At 43.6% G+C, this 21,814-nt stretch overlaps 1 protein-coding gene across 1 annotated transcript in view; it reads left to right on the forward strand.

Annotated features, from left to right (window-relative positions):
• SMARCD3 (SWI/SNF related BAF chromatin remodeling complex subunit D3) overlaps positions 1–21,814 on the forward strand; it is a 61,851-nt gene that overhangs the window by 15,849 nt on the left and 24,188 nt on the right. Inside the window, exon 4 of the mRNA XM_074157793.1 lies at positions 10,705–10,827. Within this exon, the coding sequence (XP_074013894.1) occupies positions 10,705–10,827 (123 nt within the window). The remainder of the gene's footprint in view (positions 1–10,704; positions 10,828–21,814) is intronic.

Genomic DNA, 21,814 nt, shown 5'->3' on the forward strand with positions numbered 1-21,814 from the left:
GTGGAGTTTTTATCAGTGCAGTTGGAGTGCTGGTATCGATGACAGGGCATCGTGTCTGGATTAAGGTACTCCATCAGGCTGCAGTGTATCGGAACCTCCTTACGCTCACCATTCGTGGGATGGGAAAATGCTGTGTGCGTCAGTGTCCCATCAAGTGGAAGATTCGCACTGGTGGCTGTGGAATGCACACAAAACTCAGGGTAGAACTTCCAACTTTCCAGTGCTACTTCTGGAGTATTTTCCAGCCAATCAGCATCTGTTTCCCACAGACTTTCTGCAGACTTTTGCTTGTGTTTTCTGGGAACTGTGAAGGGCAGAGGGAAAGATATTAAATACGTTTTACTCTTAGAAACCATCTTACGTATTAGTGGGAAAGGAGGTGGGTTCTCAGTCTTACTTGCTGTGATAGCGATCCAGGCAGCTGACACAGATAACCTGCAGTTGGGCTTCCAGGCTCTCTGATCAAGCCTGTGCTGGAGCATATTGCTCATTGGGCAGGGTCGCTCAACTGCTACAGTTCAGCTATTTGAGAAGGATTTAACTTTGTATGGATGTAATCATATGAGAAAGTTCAACCTGGCAAACTATTACATGTAGGAAGATAGGATTATGTAAGGCATTTGACACTGTCCCGCACGACATCCTTGGCTCTAAAGTGGAGAGACATGGATTTGACAGATGGACCACTTGTTGGATGAGGAATTGGCTGGATGGCCGCACTCCAAGAGTTGCGGTCAACGGCTCGATGTCCAAATGGCGATCAGTGAAGAGTGGTGTTCCTCAGGGGTCAGCACTGGGACCGGTGCTGTTCAACAGCTTTTTTGGCGACATGGACAGCTGGATTCAGTGCACCCTCAGCAAGTTTGCCGACGACACCAAGCTGTGTGGGGTGGTCGACGCGCTGGAGGGAAGGGATGTCATCCAGAGAGAGCTGAACAGGCTTGAGAGGTGGGCCCGTGCAAACCTCATGAAGTTTAACAAGGCCAAGTGCAAGGTCCTGCACGTGCATCGGGGTAATCCCAGGCGCAAATACAGGCTGGGTGGAGAATGGATTGAGAGTAGCCCTGGGGAGAAGGACTTGGGGGTGTTGGTTGACGAGAAGCTCAACATGAGCCGGCAACGTGCGCTGGCAGCCCAGAAAGCCCCTGCATGCTGGGCTGCATCCCCAGCAGCGTGGCCAGCAGGGCGAGGCAGGGGGGGATTTTGCCCCTCTGCTCTGCTCTGGGAGACCCCACCTGGAGTGCTGCCTCCAGCTCTGGGGCCACCAACATCAGAAGGATATGGACCTGTTGGAGCGAGTCCAGAGGGGAGGCTTTGGAGATGCTGCGAGGGCTGGAGCGCCTCTGCTATGAGGACAGGCTGAGAGAGTTGGGGGGGTTCAGCCTGGAGAAGAGAAGGCTCCGGGGAGATCTTCGAGCCCCTTCCAGTCCCTAAAGGGGCTCCAGGAAAGCTGGGGAGGGACTCTTGACCAGGGAGGGGAGCAATGGGACGAGGGGGAAGGGTTTGACACTGAAAGAGGGGAGATCGAGCTGAGATCTGGGGAAGAAATTCTTTGCTGTGAGGGTGGTGAGACCCTGGCCCAGGTTGCCCAGAGAAGCTGTGGCTGCCCCATCCCTGGAGGGGTTCAAGACCAGGTTGGACGGGGCTTTGAGCAACCTGGTCTGGTGGGAGGTGTCCCTGCCCAGGGCAGGGGGTAGTACTGGGTGGTTTTTAAGGTCCCTTCCAACTCTAACCGGTCTATGATTCTAAGTTTATGGAGCTGCATGGGACCTCCTGGCACATCCAGTCTGGTTCCTCCTGTCATGGAAGCCACGACACAACTAGTGCCTCAGACTGGTTAGATTCCTTACTTCTGAGATACTTTAGATTTGGCAGCTTTTTCTTTTATTTTCTTTTTTCTTTTTGCTTGCCTCGGTAAATCAGGTGCTTTTAGTTTGCCAAGTAAGACGGGGTCCCCACAATTCTAATCCTCACAGTTCTTAGTTACATCTATTCCAGGTTAAATTTACCTCTCTTGAACCTCTTTCAATCTACCTCTCAGGACCAGAACTATACACGGTATTACAGGTTACCAGTGTCACCAGTGGCTTGAATGCCACTAATGCATTTTTATCTCTACTGGAAATAGGTAGTGATGCAGATTGGGATCACATTTTGTTTTCTATGGCCTTACCACACTGATACAGCATATGCTCGTTCTGTGATTGACGAATACTCACAAGTATTTCTACTTTCTATTGTTTGCAATTGATGAATTCCCATATTAGAGCAGGAAGTATGGGTGTAGACTCTGAGGAACGTGGTTCTGTGCTTTGTATTGTTCTATTTAATCTCATTTCTGTTATACAGTTCTCAGCTTCCTTACATTCTCTGTACTATCCTCTGCCTTGTATTGAAGGTGCCAGCCAAATTTGTCATTAAGTTTTGTTAGCATACTTCTCCTTTTTGTGCTGGAGCTATTAATGAAAATATCTAAATAAAATCAGTTTCAAAAATGGTCCATCAGGTATTTCCTGCTTAATACTTTTTTTTCTGTGCCAGTTCTTTACCACATATTGATTTTATTCTAATCCCCATTTTTTAGTCTTAAGCAGTGGTTCCCTTTATTGACTGTATGTCAGATGCTTTACTTAAATGCAAGTTGATTGGATCTACTGCATATGTTTTGTCCAAAATGCAATTTTAATGAAAAGAAAGACTTGGTTAAGCCCAGGCTGACATGCTGTAACGTAGCAAGGCTTGGCATTTTTTATAGCATATTCAACATGAACTCCAGTTCTGTGCAGCAGGCCATACCCCACCACATTTTCCTTACCCCTGATCCTTCTCTTGTTCTCTGTTCACTGAAACCCTCATTCAGTTTCGGAGAAGTTCATAGGCACCTTCATTCACAGCTGGGGACCTGGGTATCCAGAGCTGATGTGGCCTTTGTGACCCGAGCTTAGTAGTTGTGCCTCAGTTTTGACCTGAGGCCACAAGCTGTAGAGGAACATGACTGCACATCAGATTGCACCTCTTCTTTCTCCGGGCCCTGTTTCCTCATTACTTCTGGTCAGTGTCTTATTTTCTCTTAGCTCTGAGTCATTACATTTTTTTCCCAGGCACCGTGACTGTGATTCACTGTTTCTTCAGATTCCTTCCCTACTCATTCTGATGCAAGAATCTCAGCTTTGTGACTCCACAGCTGTGTGCGCCCTTACTTTTCCCCATTTCACGGGCTGAGCAGAGTGCAGCTTTGAACAGCGAACTGCTTCTCCTTCCACGGCACGCGTGTCTCGTAGTATTGGCTACTGTTCTTCTCACTGGGCCTCAGATTCCCATGAGGACTTTTCATCTAGCTGTGCTGATAGGTTTTTATACTGCTGTCCTCTCCTTTTCATCCTCTCTACTTCATTCTCCTTTACACAAATATGCAGTCAGCTCCTACTGCCGTTCACTGGCCACCAAATGGGATTCTCTGCCCAGATCCCATACCGTAATAGCTGTCCTGTTGTTTGGTCTCTGCGTGGCTGTTGTCTACCTCTTTCTCCATCTGAACCAACCAGAGGTGAGGAACACCTGGATCTGCTATTCACTTGAAGAAAGAAAAGATGTGATAATCAGTGATAGCCTTGGATGTAGCAACTGTGAAATAATGAAGTTCAAGATCTTGAAGGGAATGAGGAAATAGAGTAGCCAAGTACAGACCCTGGACATCAGACAAGCAAGAGTTTGTCTTATTCAGGAAACTGGTAGGTGTGATCCCATGGGAAGCAGCTCTGAAGGGCAAAGTGGCTCAGGGAAGCTGGCAGGTCTTTAAGGACCCTCCAAGCACAAGAGCAATGTGTCTTGATGTGCAGGAAAATGAGCAGATTTATGAGAAGCGCAACTTAACTAAGCAGGGAACTCACAGTAGCGGTCCCAATATCAAAAAGCAGCACACAAGAGGCGGAAGCAGGGACAGGCTACAAAGGAAGAATTTAGAAACGTTGCCTGGATATAGGGAATGGTATCAAGAAAGTCAAAGCTCAGCTGGAGTTGAGATTTCCAAGTGACATCAAGGGCAACAAGAAAAGCTTCTGCTGTTACATTAGCAGTAAAAGGCTGACAGAGGAAAATGTGTGCCCGATGCCGAGTGGGCTGGGTGATACAGTGATGACAGAGATAGATAAGTCTGAAGTACTCAACACCTTCTTTGTGGCAGTCTTACTAACGGTGTCTCCCATGACTGTGATCAGTGACCACGTTCAAGAGGAACAGCAAGCAATGAACAGGGATTGAACCAGGGATTACCTAGAATCATAGAATGGTTAGAGTTGGAAGGGACCTTAAAGATCATCTAGTTCCAACGCCCCTGCCATGGGCAGGGACACCTCCACCAGACCAGGTTGCTCAAAGCCCCATCCAGCCTGGCCTTAAACACTTCCAGGGATGGGGCATCCACAGCTTCCCTGGGCAACCTGTTCCAGTGCTTCACCACCCTCACAGTAAAGAATTTCCTCCTAATATCTAGTCTGAATCTCCCCTCTTGCAATTTAAAACCATTACCCCTTGTCCTGTCACTACATTTCCTGACAAAGAGTCCCTCTCCGGCTCTCCTGTAGGCTCCCTTCAGATATTGGAAGGCTGCTACGAGGTCTCCCCAGAGCCTTCTCTTCTCCAGGCTGAACAACCCCAGCTCTCTTAGCCTGTCTTCAGGGACGGGGAGGTGCTCCGTCCCTCTGATCATCTTCGTGGCCCTCCACTGGGAAAACTTGACCTGTACAAGTCTATGGTACCCAACAGGCTGCATCTGAGGGTGCTGAAGGAACTGGTCAATGTCCTTGCAAGGCCGTTCTCTATCACCTTTGAAATGTCGTGGAAATCGGGGCAGGTTCCTGATGACTAGAAAAAGGCAATTGTTGCACCCGTCTCTCCAAAAGGCCAAAAGAGCAGTCCGGTGAACTGCAGCCAATCGGCCTCACTTTGGTTCCTTGGAAAATTCACAGAGCAACCGCTCTTTGAAACACATTTCTGGACATGTGAAGGAGAAGGAGGCAATAGGGAACAGTGAGCATGGATTTACCAAGGGTAAATCATGCCTGACCAACTTGATTGCTCCCTCTGATCAAATGACTGCATCTGTGAGCAAGAGATAGCACTGGCTATAATTTACTTTGGCGTTAGCAAAGTTTTCAACGTTGTCTCCCATAATAGTCTTGTCTCTAGGTTGGGACATTTTGGTCTAGATGGGTGAACAACCATCTGGTTGGATGATTTGTCTTACGGGGCAGTGGCTAATAGGTTGCACTCTGCAGGGAAGACAGTGCTGAGCAGAGTACTGCAGGGACCTGTCCTGGCAGCCATTCCGTTTAGCATCCTTGTCAATGACCTGAAGGAGGCAGTGGAGTGCTGGCTTGTAAATTCTGCAGATGACACCATATCATTGGGCGGGGGGAACCAGCCAATATGCTTGCGGACAGGCTGGAGGAATGAGCCAACAGGAACTTTATGAAATTCGACAAGGTCAAATGCAAAGTTCTTCCTTGAGAAAGTGGGGGGCAGCAAGCTCTTTCTGGGGCTGCCTTGCTGGGGAGCAGCACTGCTGGAAAGGCCCTGGAGGCCCTGGTGGACAGTGAGCTGAGTGGGAGCAAGACGTGCCCTGGCAGCAAAGATAGCTGTATGAACAGCCAAGACATTGAGGGACTAGATTACCCCTCTGCTCAGTACTTGTTAGCTCACAGCTAAAGCACTGTCCCCAGTTTTGAGACCTCCCAGTTCAAGACAGTCATTGGCACACTGGACTGATATCAGCAGAGGATCATCAGGTTGGTCAGAGGCTGGATCGGCACACGAGGAGAGGCTGAGAGAACTGCTCTTGTTTAGCCTGGAAGAAGGGTGGCTCTGAGGGGACCTAGTATCAGCTTTCCAGCTCCTAAGAGAGGATGGTCAAGAAGATGGAGCCAGACTTTGCAGCGGAGCATGACAGAAGAATGAGAGCCAACGAGCATAAGTTGAAACAGGAGAGGACCTGGCTATATGCAAGGAGAAACTTTTTCACAACAGGACAGTCAAGCATTGGAAACCAGAGAGGTCATGGGATCTCCACCCTTGGAAGTTTACAAACCCCAGCATAGAATCATAAAATGGTTTGGGTTGGAAGGGACCTTAAAGATTATCTACTTCTAACCCCCTGCCCTGGGCAGGGACACTTCCCACCAGACCAGGTTGCTCAAAGCCCCATCCAACCTGGGCTTGAACATCTCCAGGGATGGGGCAGCCACAGCTTCTCCGGGCACCAGTTCCAGTGCCTCACCATCCTCACAGCAAAGAATTTCTTCCTAATATCTAATCTAAATCGACTTCATTGTTGACCCTGCTTTGAGCAGGAAGGTGGACTAGAGACCCACCAACATCTCTTCAAGCTGGTACCTGTGATCCAGCTGCTGTTCCATAGAGCTTCTCTAGCAGAAGTCTCCAGAAATGTTGCTTTCATATGCCATCTGACTCCCTGCTCTAGATTTGGTGCTTTTCCATGCTGGTTGACTTTGTGGTCACTTCTCCAGTTGTTTCTTTGGCCTGGTGAGCCTCAGAGGTTTGGCTGGGTCATAGACACTGCCCAGCCACTGAACATAAAGGAGCTATTGAATTGCTTTTACTGGAACTTTGAGAGTAACTCATAAGTTACTCTCCTCATAATCCTAATTCATAGATGTGATCTGTTGCCTTCTTTTATGTAATTAAACATTCAAATATAAACAGTGTAGAGCTTAGGCGCTTATAGGTATTGCTTCTCTCTGCCCGCGTTAGTCTGTGCCAGTAACTCATTACCATATGAGGGGCTGGTGAAAGACTTCCTTAACTGTTGCTTGTAGTGTTGCAGGATCTTTGCATTTTTGAACAGTATCTGCACGTGGCCATGAAATTCAGAATGGCATAGTCTTTAATCGCTTTTTGTCATGTTACTGGACAGTATTATTGGCTCTGTGGTAGCCAGTCAGGAATCCTCTCTGAAGCTCTGTCTCTTAGGGATCAAGACTCACAAGGTTGCACAGAGTTACTATTTCTGAGGGGTGTCAGCCCTTAGCTGTCCTTCTCCGACCACCACAGAAGCCTCAACAGTAGAAACACTTTTGTCAATAAACTACAGGCTAAAGTTTCTTAGCAGGGAAACTGTCCAGTAGCTGATAAGTCAGACTTCAGCCATGGTCACCTGTAATACAAAAATGCTGGCTTCTGAACGCTATTTTTGAAATGTTTAGGGTGTGTGCATCTGCTGTAGGTAGTAAAACATTGGCTCAGGATCTAAGTGAGCTTGTCACACTTGGGTGAGCAAGAGGTCTTGGCTTTTGTTACCTCTCTCAAAGATGGAAATTATAGGCTAACCTAATTCTAAGCAAGTTGCCAAATCTCCATTTATTAGTGTGTGATGATTTATTTTTTTTTAAAGCAAATTGCTGAGCCTGTTTTGTTTGTCCTGCTCAGATAGTGAAGAATTCAGCTCCAATTATTATTTGCTACCTGAAATGTATCAAATTATGTTTATTATTTTTTTCTGGCACCTTTACTGATAGCCAACTTTCACGTGGAAAGAAATATCAATCTGAAGGGCACGTTCTTCTTGATCTGTTTTTTTTTTTTTTTCTTTATTATTTTTAGTTTAAACTAAAATTAAGTTATGCAAGTGACAGCACGGTGGCTGTCTGCTACAGACGGTCTTGCTGATCAAGAAAGGAAGAAAGCCTTTTGTAGACATCTGGAGGAACCCCTCAAACTTACAGGGGAGCTTTAACTACCCTGACATCCTCTTTGAGGGCATGAGCACTACAGAAAATTCCTGGGTTGGATTGATGACAATTTCTTGACACAGGTGATCAACAAGGGGAGGTGCTCTGACGGACCTGTTACTGACAAAGAAGGAAGAACTGGTTGGGGATGTGAAGGTTAAGGGCAGCCCTGGCTGTGGCAACCATGAGATGGCAGAGTTTGCTGTCCTGAGAGAAGCGAGTAAGACCTGGACTTCAGGAGAGCTGTTTTGGCTTGTTTGGGGATCTGCCCGGAAGGATCCTATAGGACAGTGGGGATCCCTGGAGGGCAAAGGGGCTCAGGGAAGCTGGCTGAACTTCAAGGACAACCTCTTAAAAGCAAAGGGGAATGATCAGACCAGTGTGCACAAGAGTGGAGCAGGCCTGGCAGGAGGCCAGCACGGTGAAGCAGGGAATTTCTGACAGACTTCAAACGCAAAGAGGGAGTGCGTCTTGCATTGTTACGTGATACTGCTGGGGCTCCGTCTTAATTTTCCTCTCGCTCTTGAGAGCAAATTAAGAAAAGAGTATGAAATTCGAACGTTATAATGGTGCCAAAAAATTATTCCAATAGTGGGGTAAGAACTAAAAGACTCCAAGAGCAGACAAAAATGTCCCGAGTGGACTTTTGATTTAGCCCGGTATCCATCTTCACTGTGACCATAACAGATGCCCAGAGAAGAGCACACACAGAGTCAACATACAGTTCTTCTCCCAAATACTCTCCCAACCTGCAGCCATTTGCACTTCGAGGAATTACATGCGGTATTATCTTCGTTGGCTGATTTTGAAATGTTTATGCTTTCTTAACATCTTAAAATGTTTAACAGTTTGGTTACAGGAATGGAATAGGAAATACCTTTTCAACTTCCATGTGGTAAGAGATGTGGAAGTACAGAATAGAAATATTTATTGAAGATTACTGCTGTTTCTACAAACTTCTTAGAAATGTCATTAAATCCTGGGTCCAGTACCCTGCAAACCAGCTGAAAGGGTTGTGTCACAGCTATAGTATATGCTTTATCCTGAGGGCTGTGTGAGGGCTGAGGGCTTCCTGCTTCATCACGTGCCCAGGCGATCGTGAGCTGACTGTGCTGGACCTTGGAGTTAAAAGATTAAAACTGTGTTCTGGGTCCAGAATTTTTAATTGACTACAGTGCAGCATCATTGATTCCTTCTGTGTGGAAGGAACTGGTGAATCTTTTCTTCTGTGTGGGACAGGATAAAAGCATTGGGGTGTTTTGCTGGGTCCAAAGATTTGTTTTCACTGTGGGGAGGAAGAATTGTCTGTATTCTGCAAGCTGTCTAGGAGCTCCTTGATGTTTCCAGGGCAGTGCTTGCTTTAAGGGCTTTGCTCTTAAAATGTTCATGTTCTTTTATTACTCTGCTGATACTAAGACTTTGTGAAAGAATACAAGCAGTTAAAAAGACATTGGTTCAGCTAAAGCTGAAGAGAGTTCTTGACTCCATGGTTTCTGCTTCTCCAAAGTGTCAGTCCTGCTGTAAACAGAGCAGGAGTTCTGGCATCTCAAACCAACCAAACAAATAAGTTTGTTGGTTGAAGGGTTGAAAGAGACATTTTATAGTCTTGATCAGTCTAAATACAGAAGGGAGGAATTGTTCCTCTTCAGGCTGAAAAAGAAAAATCTGAAGAAATGGATGACAAAAACTTGTAAAACATGTGAGCAGTATGGAGAAGGTGCACAGGGAATGCCTGCCCACCACTGCCCCAGCTATGCCAGGAGATGGCACCAGATGAAGCTGACAGATGGGAGGTACTTCACACGCTGGCTGTTGAGGTTCTGGAACACTGTGTCTCAGCCTGTTGTAGGTGCTAAAGGGCAGCAACTTCCAAATGCTGTCAGAGACACAGCCCTAGGATGGGTGGACTGTTGGGATGACCTCCTGCCATATTTCTTATGTCCTTGCACAACGCAGTGCAGAACTGTGTGCCGGCTGTCTCTCACACAGGTGTTTGTGTCTCACACCGGATCAAAGCTGTAGACTTCTGATTCTAAAGCAAAACAGGAATACCAACTAGCTTTTCATTCCTATAGAACAGAAGTATTCTAACAGTAAAATATTTTAGTTACGTAGCTGAAAGCTAGAGTGAATATTACAGAAATAGACAAAGTAGTCCAGTAGATTTATTATAATTACTTACAGTTCCTTTCTTTTATGGCTTGCCTGCATGAGTTATTCCCAATTAAGAACCAACTTTTTCACATAAGGGTATACTTGCCCATTTCTAAGCTCAGATCGTTACATCTTCCTCCTAACCTACTTCAAATCACCTCCTCTGCTAACTTCTTTGGAAAAGGGAAAATAGAACTGTTAATAGAACTAACGTAGTTTAGCTAAGGTATTAAAATACCAATAAAAGTTGGCAAGATTGTAAGTTAGCACCTCGTAGCTGGTCATGGTGACATTTTGATGTGGAGGTCAGTTTCACCTTGGCCAAGAAGATGTGCTGACAAAGGTTGACTTCCTAAATGGCAGCTTTTACTTCTAATGGGAAACACTTGATTTAAAAAACTCACCATGAACATGCACTCTTTATTTTTAGTCTAGTTTAGTCTGGTTTAGACCCAGCACTTTTTTAGTTCAAACAGGACAGATTTACTGTACTTTACATTTTCGAGAGCAGTGACTCCCAGGCTGCTTCTAGCTAAGCCTCACTTGAAAAAAAGCAGCCATGATGCAGATCCTTGTAGATCCGGCTGGTGTCTTCCAGGGTTCATTAGCTTCAGTTCTGTGCTCCAGCTTTTCAGCCATGTGCTTGTACCCTGCCACTGAAACCTGCCCTGCTAATGAGGAGCTAATGTCTTGGGGATAACTCTTTCTGAGCACATGTAAGGGCTGGGAAAGTGTCGGTGTTACTGCTCTGGACCATAGTAGACTCTTTCTTCCAGTGCTTGGATGTTCCTTGCTTCCTTCTCAGATCCGGGAGCTGGTTCCTGAGTCCCAGGCCTACATGGATCTGTTGGCCTTTGAACGCAAACTAGACCAGACCATTATGCGGAAGCGTGTGGATATTCAGGAAGCGCTGAAGAGGCCAATGAAGGTATGTAATGAAAAATTTGTAGATTGAGTTAGGGGGAAAAAAATGGTGGAACGATCTTTCCATTAGAAGTCCTGTTAACAGAGACATTTTGAAACAGGTCAAAGAAAGCTAACGGTAAGCAGCTGGGGAGCAGCATGCGTGGAAAAGTGGTGGAGAAAATTCTGTGGATATTACCAGGTCTAGCTTCTGAAAGCCTTTAATAAGGAGAATAATATCTTCTGCATAAATAAACACTGGGTTTGGAACTTTGTATTAGAATGATTAAAAAGAAGAAAATAGGAGATTAGAGGGGTGTGCTGAAGAGATGTATTAAATTTCCTATTAGAATTCAGTCGAAAGCTAAACTTGTGCAATAACAGAACATATACTGGGAAGAATTACTTACAGAAAAAGTGTTAAAGATCCTGCAAAAATGTACATATTTACATAGCCTGTAAAAGGATGAGTCATGTAAGAAAAGAAAGGATGACATTTTCTGCAATTTCTATTAGATCAAGTCCAGCACTTCACCGTTCATAATAGCCTACTGAAATGGTTTTCTCCTAAGTTTTCTGAATCTATTCAACTGAATCATGGAAAAGTTTAGGTAGGAGGAAACTATGGAAGTCATCTAGTTGAAACCTCCTGCTCAAAACAGGGTTGTCAAGGCCTTGTTGAGTTTTGAAAATTTCGGAGCATGGAGGTTTCACAGCCTCTTCAGGCAATCTGTTTGAATGTTTGGCCACTCTCATTGTGCAGAATTTATTTTCTTGTCTTACTTAAGTTCTTGTGACTGTATTGATTGCTCTTACTTACTCATACAGTAAATCCTGTAGTATGAAGAGTTTTGTAGCTGTATGTCTACTGTGGAGTAAAGCTGTCATTCTTGTCTTTACCACAGTAATGGGTATCAGCCCAACTAAGATCAAGATTCCACTCTGTCACTGTACAGGTATCTGATAAGATGTGGAGGGCTTTTACCTCTGATATTTTTCCAATTGATACATATGCAACACAAAAAAAAAAAGAAAAGAAACAATTAAGTTCCATGAACATATCTATGTTATAGATAGGAAATCAAAGTAAGGATGATTTAAATCACAAGTTTGTAGGAAAAAAGTGCTGTATATAATAGATTGGACTCTCAGAAGAAATAATTTGTCTTAGCTCCTTAATGTGGGTAGAACACCATTATTTTAAGTGACCTAGGAACTTGGCCATGTTTAAAAGACACATTCGTAAGTCTACAGGAAGATGTTTATTCTGTGACAAGCTCTTTAACTAGGGAATTGACCAGTACATGAGTTTTCACCTCTCAGCTGTGCAGTGGAGATATTCAGGGGCTGAAATGGGGAAGACTATAGGAGGCACAACAATACAGAAACCATAGTCAGAAAATTCTGTTTCCGTCTAGGGCTCAGCAAACACATTTTAAGTATCAGTTACTCAGCTAGTTAACATCTAAAGAATGATCTAACAGATGTTTTTCAAAGTAATGTCTAGACTTAGCGTGCAGCAGCTGCAAAATTCAAGACCTGTCAAAATAAAGCTAAGACTAGATAAATTTGGGTTGTTCTGATGTTAAGTATTTTCATTTTGTTACAGTTGGAGCACTGGTTAACAGCAATAAAAATTATGTCTACATTTAAATCTCTTATCAAAGCTCTTGTATTTCTGAAATATTTGCCCTAAAACAGTGGTTCCCAAACTGGGATTATAATCCTGGGAAAAATTTCAATTTGTCTGAGGTATGTGATAGTACGTAGGGAATAAGCAGGACTGCTCAGAATTATCAGTTATAATGGCAGTTATCATATTGGTCACAGCGACTGAGTTGTAGCTGGAAACAGTCTTTGGGAACCACACGTTTATGGTCTAGTATTGCTCAGGCTGGTCTTTTCTGCCTGAAGACTAATTATTCTTGAGAAATTTTAGGGGGAAATGTTTCAACCACTTTGGATTGAGGACAGTGCATAAAGCGTGCTGGGCCTATTGATGCTACGAGGACCTTCTGTGAAGAGCTGCACTGTTGGGACAGATGACAGCACTGGGATTGCTCTCTGAGCAAGGAGACCTTGGGGCTGAAACGAGGGAAACGGCCTTCACCACCCTCTAGCTCACTTTGCCACTGTCACCAGCCCCTCTCCTCTGCCAGCTTTTCCAGTCTAGGTCCTGCCTCGTCTTTTTTCTGCCTCTTGGGTACTAGTGTGTTCTCTCCTCTTCTGTCAGTCCTGCGTCCTTGGACTGCATCACTCACGAGAGTCTCGGAATTCCTCATCTGCAGAGCAGCATTTACTGCACACCGCTCGTTGCAAGAGCCCTTGCACTGACTTTATGGAAGGCTCACCTGCTGAGCGCTCGGAATTCCAGAAGGGACTTTTTTTGGAAGGAGTCAGGCGGACAGGGCTGTTTGACTGCAGTGTGGCCACAGGTACAGATATAGCAAGCTCCATGGTCTAAAGGAACTGGAAACCGTATGGTTCAACTCCAGAAGAGTAGATGTCATTGAAGAAGAATGCATTACTGAAAATCTGGACAGCTAGAGCTGTGGTGGAATTTGGGAGTGGGATTTATTTGGTTAAGTATAGACATCTACATTGTGTTTGTTTATACATAAAGCTACTCGCTCTGGAGTCCCTTTATAGTTGAGAGATTTAGTCAGTGTAGGCAATGGAGTTCAGGGCACAGTTCTTCTCATAGAGAAGTACGTACTGAAAAGAATATAAACAAATCATGCCCTAAAAAGTGCCCATTTCTCTCTATTGTCTAACCCTGAGATAACTAGTCAGTTGTGGACGTAAACATAATTTTAAGACCGAGATGATTTTCATCCCAAGATCTGAACCTGGCTGAAAGAAGGGCATCTAGTGACCATCCCACAAGCCAGGCTTCTACCCCAAGCCCTGGCACCACAGACAATCTTTGGTCTCTCCCAAACTGGAGAGTGCTGTCCAGGGACTGTCACTTTCACAGTGAACTGCTGTGGGACATGAGTTTACCAGACCAGTGTGTAGTTGCAGTTCTGCAAACTAAACAAGCTACTCCCAGGTTATCAATTTTTAGGTCAAAATAGAGTAGTAGCATCTGAATACAGTCATAACATCTCTCTCCCTGGTTTTGTAAGTTGAGATTCTTTCCCTGCTTTCAGGTTTTAAGATGACTGAGGAATTGCTATTGGATTGCTGGCAGGGGGAAATTTACATTTTTTCTGAAACACTTAAGGTTTCTGCTTGGTCCTCTGCCCTTCTCAGGCAAGACTGGGTTTTTTTTTTCTCAGTATGTCTTGTGTCCGCGGCACCTGAGCTCTGCAGTTCTGTCATTCTAAGAGACTCTCATCTGTTCTGTGTACTGAGTTCTAAACCTCAAGCATCCAAGGGATATTCTTAGGGGGAGAACAAATAATTTGTGGAGATTTTTGTGTCAGACACTGAACCCTATTGTCATTGAGCTCCTGGTATCAAACCTGCACTTGTTTTAATTGACAAATGCAGTAGGTATCATTTACCCCAACTTGAGCAAAGCATTTTATTTATTTTTCATGAGATGTTATGGAGAAAAAAGTGGGGATTACTAAAGAAAATTTAAGGTAACTGAGAGCAGTGGCACCTCTATCACTTTTTTTAGCTGTTGTAGGTTCCCCTCTGCACTTTGAGGTCTGCGGCACATGGGCCACGTACTTCCATTTCTGTGATTGTAATGTTGGTCTTGGTGCTCACTGGGATTAATTGGAGGAATTTCTTCTATAAAATAGTTGGCAATTGTTTTGAAACATCATTAACATCATGGGGAAAAGGTGACTGAATATACGTTAAACTTGAAATTAGAAGGAGGTTTTAACTATCAGAAAAGCAAAATTCCTCCAAATCAAGGAGGGGAAACAACATTTCATTTTTGAAATTGTACCTTCGTGGGTTCTGAAACGCATTACGTGATGCAGTCCTGTTACCTGGATTTATTGTTGCTGCCAGCTCAGTGACCCTAGGGCCCATTGTTGCACTCCATGGAGCGCTACAGTGGTTTTGATAAGATATTTTAAAGCACTTCAGGGTAAATGTCTGCACAAGCCATTTAAAGTAGAAATACGTTAAAGGCAAAACAGAATTTATGGCAATTTAAATTTAAACAAAACAATTTATCGAGGGAATTTTATAAGGAATTTTCTCATCTTTAATCGTGAACCGTAAAATTTGCAAAATAAAAAGCCAAATAGGTTACAGTTTGCCTAGTGTGAGGAGATCAGTCCAAATAGATATATCTTCTGATTAGGATGCGGTTATACATTGGGACAGTCGGGTCATGGTTTGTGGTTGCCTTACTGTCCTTAGGCTTAATATGTATATTGATCTGCAGTCACGAATCTCTGAGGGCCACCTCGGAGTCAGTGGGCTTTTGGTGAGTCCACCTCCTTTTGGACATCCCTGAACTTGGCCCTAGGAGTTTCCAGGTTGTCTTCTCTATATTGATCTGGGGGTTCTTACATGTTATTATTGAGAGGACTGAGATGCCAATGGCACCGCATCAACATGTGTTACTGCGTTATCGGTTGGCTTGCAGCCAGGATAGTTACTCACTGTCAGAGACTGTGCCCACAGCTCAAGCAGGGCCACCCAGAGCTGGTTGCCCAGGACCATGTCCAGATGGCTTTTGAACACCTCCAAGGTGGGAGACTCCACAACTTGTTTGGATAACGTGTTCCATTGCTAAATACTTCGTCGGAAGGTGACAGAAACCATCCCAACTGTAGGTAACAGTTCCACCTAAATTCCAGTAGTCCAAGATCAGTTTATATTAAGACACAGAAAGGTCTGACATCTTCTAAAATTCTCATGTATTGACATGACTCTATATTCCTGGGATCTGTACATAATACAGACACTCCAGCTCCTTCCCTGTTATTTTTTGGTGGTGGTGGTTGGGGTTTTTTTTGTGTGTATAAAGAGCTTTTGGCTTTGGTCCGACTGCTGGTAGTTCAAAAATAGACCAGTTGAGACTGATTAATGTGCATTTTTCTGACCACTAGAACAAGATATCAGAGATGTCACTAGAACAAGATATCAGATTCTTCATTATGTCAAGTCTTAACTCAACACTGGATGTCCTTTAAAAAGAGCTGCCCTGTTTGCTGAATGACTGGAGCCTGTGTTCCACAGAAAAGCGAACTGGGCAATAAAGTCTCTTCTGGCATAAAAACCTGCAAGTTTTAAATCTATGTTCTGTGAGAATGAGTTCTATGGGTTAATGATGGTTCATTATGCTTTGTATAGCATATGTGACATACTTCCATCGATCAGGTTTGAATTTATGGTCTTGTGGCATAATTTTACATGTTCTGCTTTTTGCATTGTGAGATAAGGAAAACACAAAGACCTAATCTCGTATTTTAAATACGTCTTTCAGGTTCTTTAGTGTTGTCTTTTCTTCAGTAAAAAAATCAGTCTTCCCAATCACTGTAGAAAGAAATTTTCAGTGCAGCCAGCTATTCTTATCACCTGTCAGTAAACACCTCCTGATTCTCTTCCTGAGAAAGTGTAGTATACAACTGCCAAATAAGCTGCTATAACTGATTTTATAGACTATTGTGCGTACTATTCTCCATTTTATTCCTCTATAACATTTGTTTGACTTTTTTTGAGTTTTTGTTGAAGTTTTTAGAGAAACTGTCTACAGATCTTTTTCATGTGTTGGTGCAATTTTAAACTCAGTAAATATTGGGCAGTTCCTTTTAGTATTCATGATACTTGCATATTCTACCAAGTCACTGCTTTTCCTGCTTTGGGTTGGCCATTTTTAAGTTCTTGTCCATCTTTTGTTGTCATGGCTTACCTAACTAATTTTGTTTCTTCTAAAAATTTTGACAGATGGCTGCTACTCTGGGTGAGCGTTCCCTCTATATTCCATTTCTGATACAGACACTCCACTTTACATTTGATTATTTTATAATGGTCAGACTTGAACACTTGTTATTAGTGGTCATTGTCCTTCTTGTATCCTGATTTCTAGTCTCTATGCTTTTTTATCTTCCGTTGGTTTTTTTTGCTTCCTAAAAAGTTTTTGTGAGCTCACGAAACTTACTCCATATGCAAAGATGACAGAAACACAGATTTTAATCTTTCCTGTGCTTTATGCATGAGATTTTTATGCTGTGTTGAGGTACATAGAAATCCTTCTTTAAGATGTGCATAGAGAGCTCTTAACATAATGCTGTTCGTGGATCGGCAGCCAGATTTTCTTGATACAATTGGCTATAGATTATCTGCTGATAACTTCATTTGTTTGAAATCGCAAGCACAACTTCCCTAGAAGTGTCCTGGAGGTATTGTCCTGCCTGAGAGTTTGCTGAAGGAAACTTTAACTTCAGCAGTCAGTGGAGATTTGTCTTGGGGATATCACAGAGATCAGGGTATCTTCAGATGCTTAGTTTCTGATTTGACTTTTTAGGGATTTAATGCTAATGGAAACTGAAGAAAAATGTGGCACTATAAACCAGAAGTAGTTTTCTGAAGGATTTGGTGGATTTTCAGCATTTTGCCCATTTACTTCAACTGAAAGCTGTATTAATTTGTGTGAAGATGCCATTGAAGAAAAAGCTGTGGTTCTGCTGCTCCAGCATCCCTTCAGCCTCCTGTTTAGGTCTGTTTCATTCCACATGAGCTCTTCTGCCACTTGTACTCTGTTGTAGCCAAGACCTTTGCAGTAGTTGATTTCTGACATGACCAATCTTCTGTCACGTACGCTTCTTTTTTCTTTTTCTTTTTCTCAAGGAAAAATTGCAAGTGAAATGCAGTGCTTTTTGGGGAAGGCTTTTCTTTTTAATATGACTGCTATTTCAAGTTCGTTTTGCTGAAGGCAAGTCAAAGACGCACGTTAAAGATGTGTATCTTGGAGAATAAGCAGAGTAAGCGTTTATTGATTTTTGCACAAGAGGTTATTTTATTCACAATGTTGATCGAGTGCCTGTGAAGTTTGCCCCTGTTGAGCTTTGTCTTTGTGGGTGGTAAAGTGTCAGTGTGTCTGAGATGAAGTGCGTTTCTTCCTTTTTGCCCAAGAGCTGCGTGTTTTCTCTTTAGTTTTCTCTTTAGTTTTTGCTCCAAGCTACTGAGAATCCTACCAGTAAAAAACAAGGCCACAGTTTTCGGTTGGTTGCTTCTCTGTTCTCTGAGAAGCCACCATACGGAGAGAACAAGTTTTAGATCTGTGCTATAATGTGCATTGTAAGAAATCTGCCAACTTTGTTGAAGGGCAGTGGCTTCTTGCTCAAGTCTATTGCACTGCTGTATTTAATCTGCAAAGTGACCAAGTTGCACAAAACTGACGTTGTGTCATTTCTGCCTGGATTAGGTGGAGTTGCTTGATGGAGGTGGAAGAACACCTCACTCTCAGAGCCCTCTGGGTATGAACTTGACGTTATTGTGGAACCCGGGAGTACTGATAAGTGAACTGAGTGCAGTGATTTTGGATGTGTGTCTTCAGCCAAGGAGACTTTATGGTCTATGTAGCGGCTATAAAACCTCAGCCAGTGCCATTCTGGTGTTCTTCTTTCTTGAGCTCAGTTCTGACTATCTATATCATCTCTGGGCTGACATCTCCCAAGATTGGACATCCTTATGGTAGCAGCATAGCTGTGAGTGCTGAAGTTGTTACTCGCTGGGTAGAGCCCTCAGGAGGGATTCGGACCCTTGGATCTCTGCCAGGATCTTGCTTCATCAGGTGGGATGGAAATGTCTCACAGCTGACAGGAGAAAAGTCATGGCAGAGGAGAAGGAGCCTGCTGGTCCAAAGAAAATGCTCATTTGTAGAACTATGGTTCTGATGTTTTGCTAGAGATTTCTAAATATATTTTCTTTAAATGCCACTGCTCGAAGTATGTATGACCACTGTTGGTGGTAAGTGTATGTAGGGGAAGTCCAGATGCTGTTGTCTGGTTCCTGGAACTGGAAGAGAAGGTGGTCATCCTCACAAAATGTCTTGTGCAGAGCTGCTCCCAGGAAGCTTTGATGAGGAGCCAGTGGTGCTGGCAGCACTGACATATGTAAGGAAGAGGTGGTGATGGGAGTTCTGGGAAGGGCGGAAAAAATGGAGCAGCAACTCATACAGGAGCAGACAGGAGGTGGACGTGTTGGCAGCAGCTTCAGAAAGGTAGTTGTGGAGGCTTGAATGTGTCTGGGTCAGTTCAGTGCTGTGCAGAGGACACGTTTGGCTGGTCAAGCGGTGTTCATGGCCAAATGCCCTTTTCACATTATTTTTAGACTGCTTACCAGAATGTCCATGGCAGATCTGGCTGCTCTCTGCAGGTCAAGTCTGGAGTTCCTGGTGATGACAATGTGGTGGTTGACACTTGCTGGCAGTTGGCTGTGCAGGGTCCTTTGAGGGATGGTGGCTCAGCTGTGGAGAAGAAAAGTGTTCGTCATGTCCTGAGGTGCCCTTGGCCTGGTGGAGCCCTCAGAGGACGGAGGGTTGTGCCGGCTGGAGGACAGGACAGCGACAGTCAGCCAGGCAGAAAGGACAAGGGATGGCCTCGCTGAGTGAGAAGCTGGAAGAGAAAGCAGAAATTTGGAGTCTCCTGAGAGAAGAAAATAGCACAAACGCAGTTTGATCTTAAGGAATAAAAAGAGAGGATTCTCTCTGTCTCCCAGGAATGAACTTACAGAGTTCTCTGCAATCCGAGAAATCACAGAGTTGCTGGAATAAGAGCAAGCCTGAAGGAATGAACCTTTTGCAAGGACCTGAGAGCAGAGAAAATTTGGTTTATAAAACCTTATTTATTTATTTATTTATTCCATTTTACCTGGCAAATGTGAGTTTTCCTTCTTTATGTTGCCTTATTCTGCTTTGTGTTCTAATAAAGATTCTTATTAGATTTAAAGCCCATTTAGTGTTGGGGGTCTTTCTGCAGCTGTGCAGTTGCCTTGTTTGACTGATTTCCTGGATATTTGTTATCAGTCAGAAGCAAGGGTCTTTCTGTGGTTGCATTTGGGGGATTATCACTGCCCATTAAGCGTTGCAAATTTGCAGTACCTTTTGGGCCAAAATCTGAAGACAGCCCCCAGGGTGAAGTTACACATTTTGCGTGTTGGATGGAGTGTCTTTGCTTACTAGAGACTAAAGGCTCAGCATTCCACGGTGCTTACAGGTTGTCAGTAGTGCCTGTAACATGTTGGAGTAAACAGCTAAATGTTTTTTGATCTAAAATCAAGATACATAGAAAGCAGTGTGAAAGATAACTAGAGATAGCCATTCCTTAGGAATTTTATTCATGATTATTCTAAGTTCTTTTCTGATGACAATGTGGAAGAAGTGGGCTGATTTATAGGGATTACAGTGAGGAAAGGATTACATTTGAGAAAGAGAATTTGTTGTGTAGAAGAAAACACTGTAAATTGAGGCGAGAGATGTGGGAGAAACAAACAAATGATGTGCAGTCTCTGACTTTGGCAGAGCAGGGAAAGCGCAGGGAGCCCAGCTCTACAGTGTGAGCTGCATCTGGCCTCTGCATGACTGGAAAGAAAAATTATGAGGGGTTAGCAAAGGGAAACAGTGGGAATTGTCAAGGAGAGGTATTTTGTATTTCACAGTGGAGTTAGACCTTGTTACTAACTTCATTTTTGATGGACTATAGAAGGAAGCCAGAGCCTGGAAGCTAGGAGAAAGGAAGACATCTAAAATATTCAGATTTGAATAACTATGTTATTGCAGAGGATAATCTTAGTGATGAAATGTCAGACTTTGAAGTAAACAGATGTGGTTCCTATCTGGATATGGGGAGATATCAGGAGGGAAGGAATTTCCAGGGTAAAGGGCAGAACGGAGATAATGTATTTGGAAGTAAAAAGAAGAGGAAATGGATCAGTGATATAAACGTGAAATCTCAGTAGAGTATCCAAGAAGAACTATTAAGAAAAAAGCTGCTAATGTATATAGATAGAGTTTTGCAAATAATCCAGGTGGGGATAAAATTTATGAACGGTGCATAAAATGTGCAGGTTAATTTTAAGACTTGTGAATTTAGAAATGTGAAGTCCTTCACAGGTCCTCCATACTAAATAAAGATTCCGGGGCATTAAAAAAAAACATTTTGTTTAATGAAAGAGCATTTTAGCAACAGAAATCCGGTTGGAAAGGATGGAGAAAGAACATGGATCTCCAGGAAATTTTTACCTACCTATCTGCCTGTTTCTATCTGTGTCAACCTGTCATTTTCTGGACTCTTGGCGCTGTGGAAAATCTTTTTCCCTCTCAGTGCATACCATTGACACTCCATTTCCATCAAACCTTTCTGTCACTGTCTTTCCTAGATTTGGCAAAATGTAGTCATTTTTTTGTTCCTCTTCAGCCATACATCTCTGCCTCCCACATTCCTCTATGCTCTATTAGATTTTTAGTTTCCTGACGTCTGTAAATTCTTTCCTCTGTGTGTGTGTGAGTACGAGGGCTACTCCTTTCCTATGTTGTGTGAAGGTTGTTTGTACTGCATTAACTTGACAACTGTAGCCTTTTTGTCATTATATTATAAACAGATAGAGTCCCAAAGAAATTTTTGGCAATATCTTTTGTGGAATCCATGCATCAAAGTTAATGACCAGGTTTTTCACATGGTTCATGGGAGAGAAAGGCACTGAGAAATAACGTAGCCATAAGCCAGCACAGCGATGAGGAAGCCTTAGATAGCCTGCGAGGATGCCAACAGGTAGGGATGGTTGTATCTCACAGACCTGAGCACCAGGTTGGGGATGAAGTACAGTGCTTTCCACCACTCCGGTCTCACAGCAAGCTGGAGCTGCAACATGATTGATTAGGGTGAAAGGCGATTAAAGAGGAAGGTTAGGCAACAGGGTTGGGTGTGTGTGTGTGTTTGGGTGTGTGTCTGTAGGAAGACTGTTACCAGGCTTTGCATGATGGTAGAATGAAGATGGGCAGAGATGTGCCCGGTACGTAATTTGCAGCATTAGCTGTATTCGTGACTGCCATTTACAAATCTGAACTGGTGCAACTATGGAAGACGTTCATGTGG

The sequence above is a fragment of the Numenius arquata genome, chromosome 12, assembly GCF_964106895.1.
Source record: "Numenius arquata chromosome 12, bNumArq3.hap1.1, whole genome shotgun sequence".
NCBI classification, from domain to species: Eukaryota; Metazoa; Chordata; class Aves; order Charadriiformes; family Scolopacidae; genus Numenius; species Numenius arquata.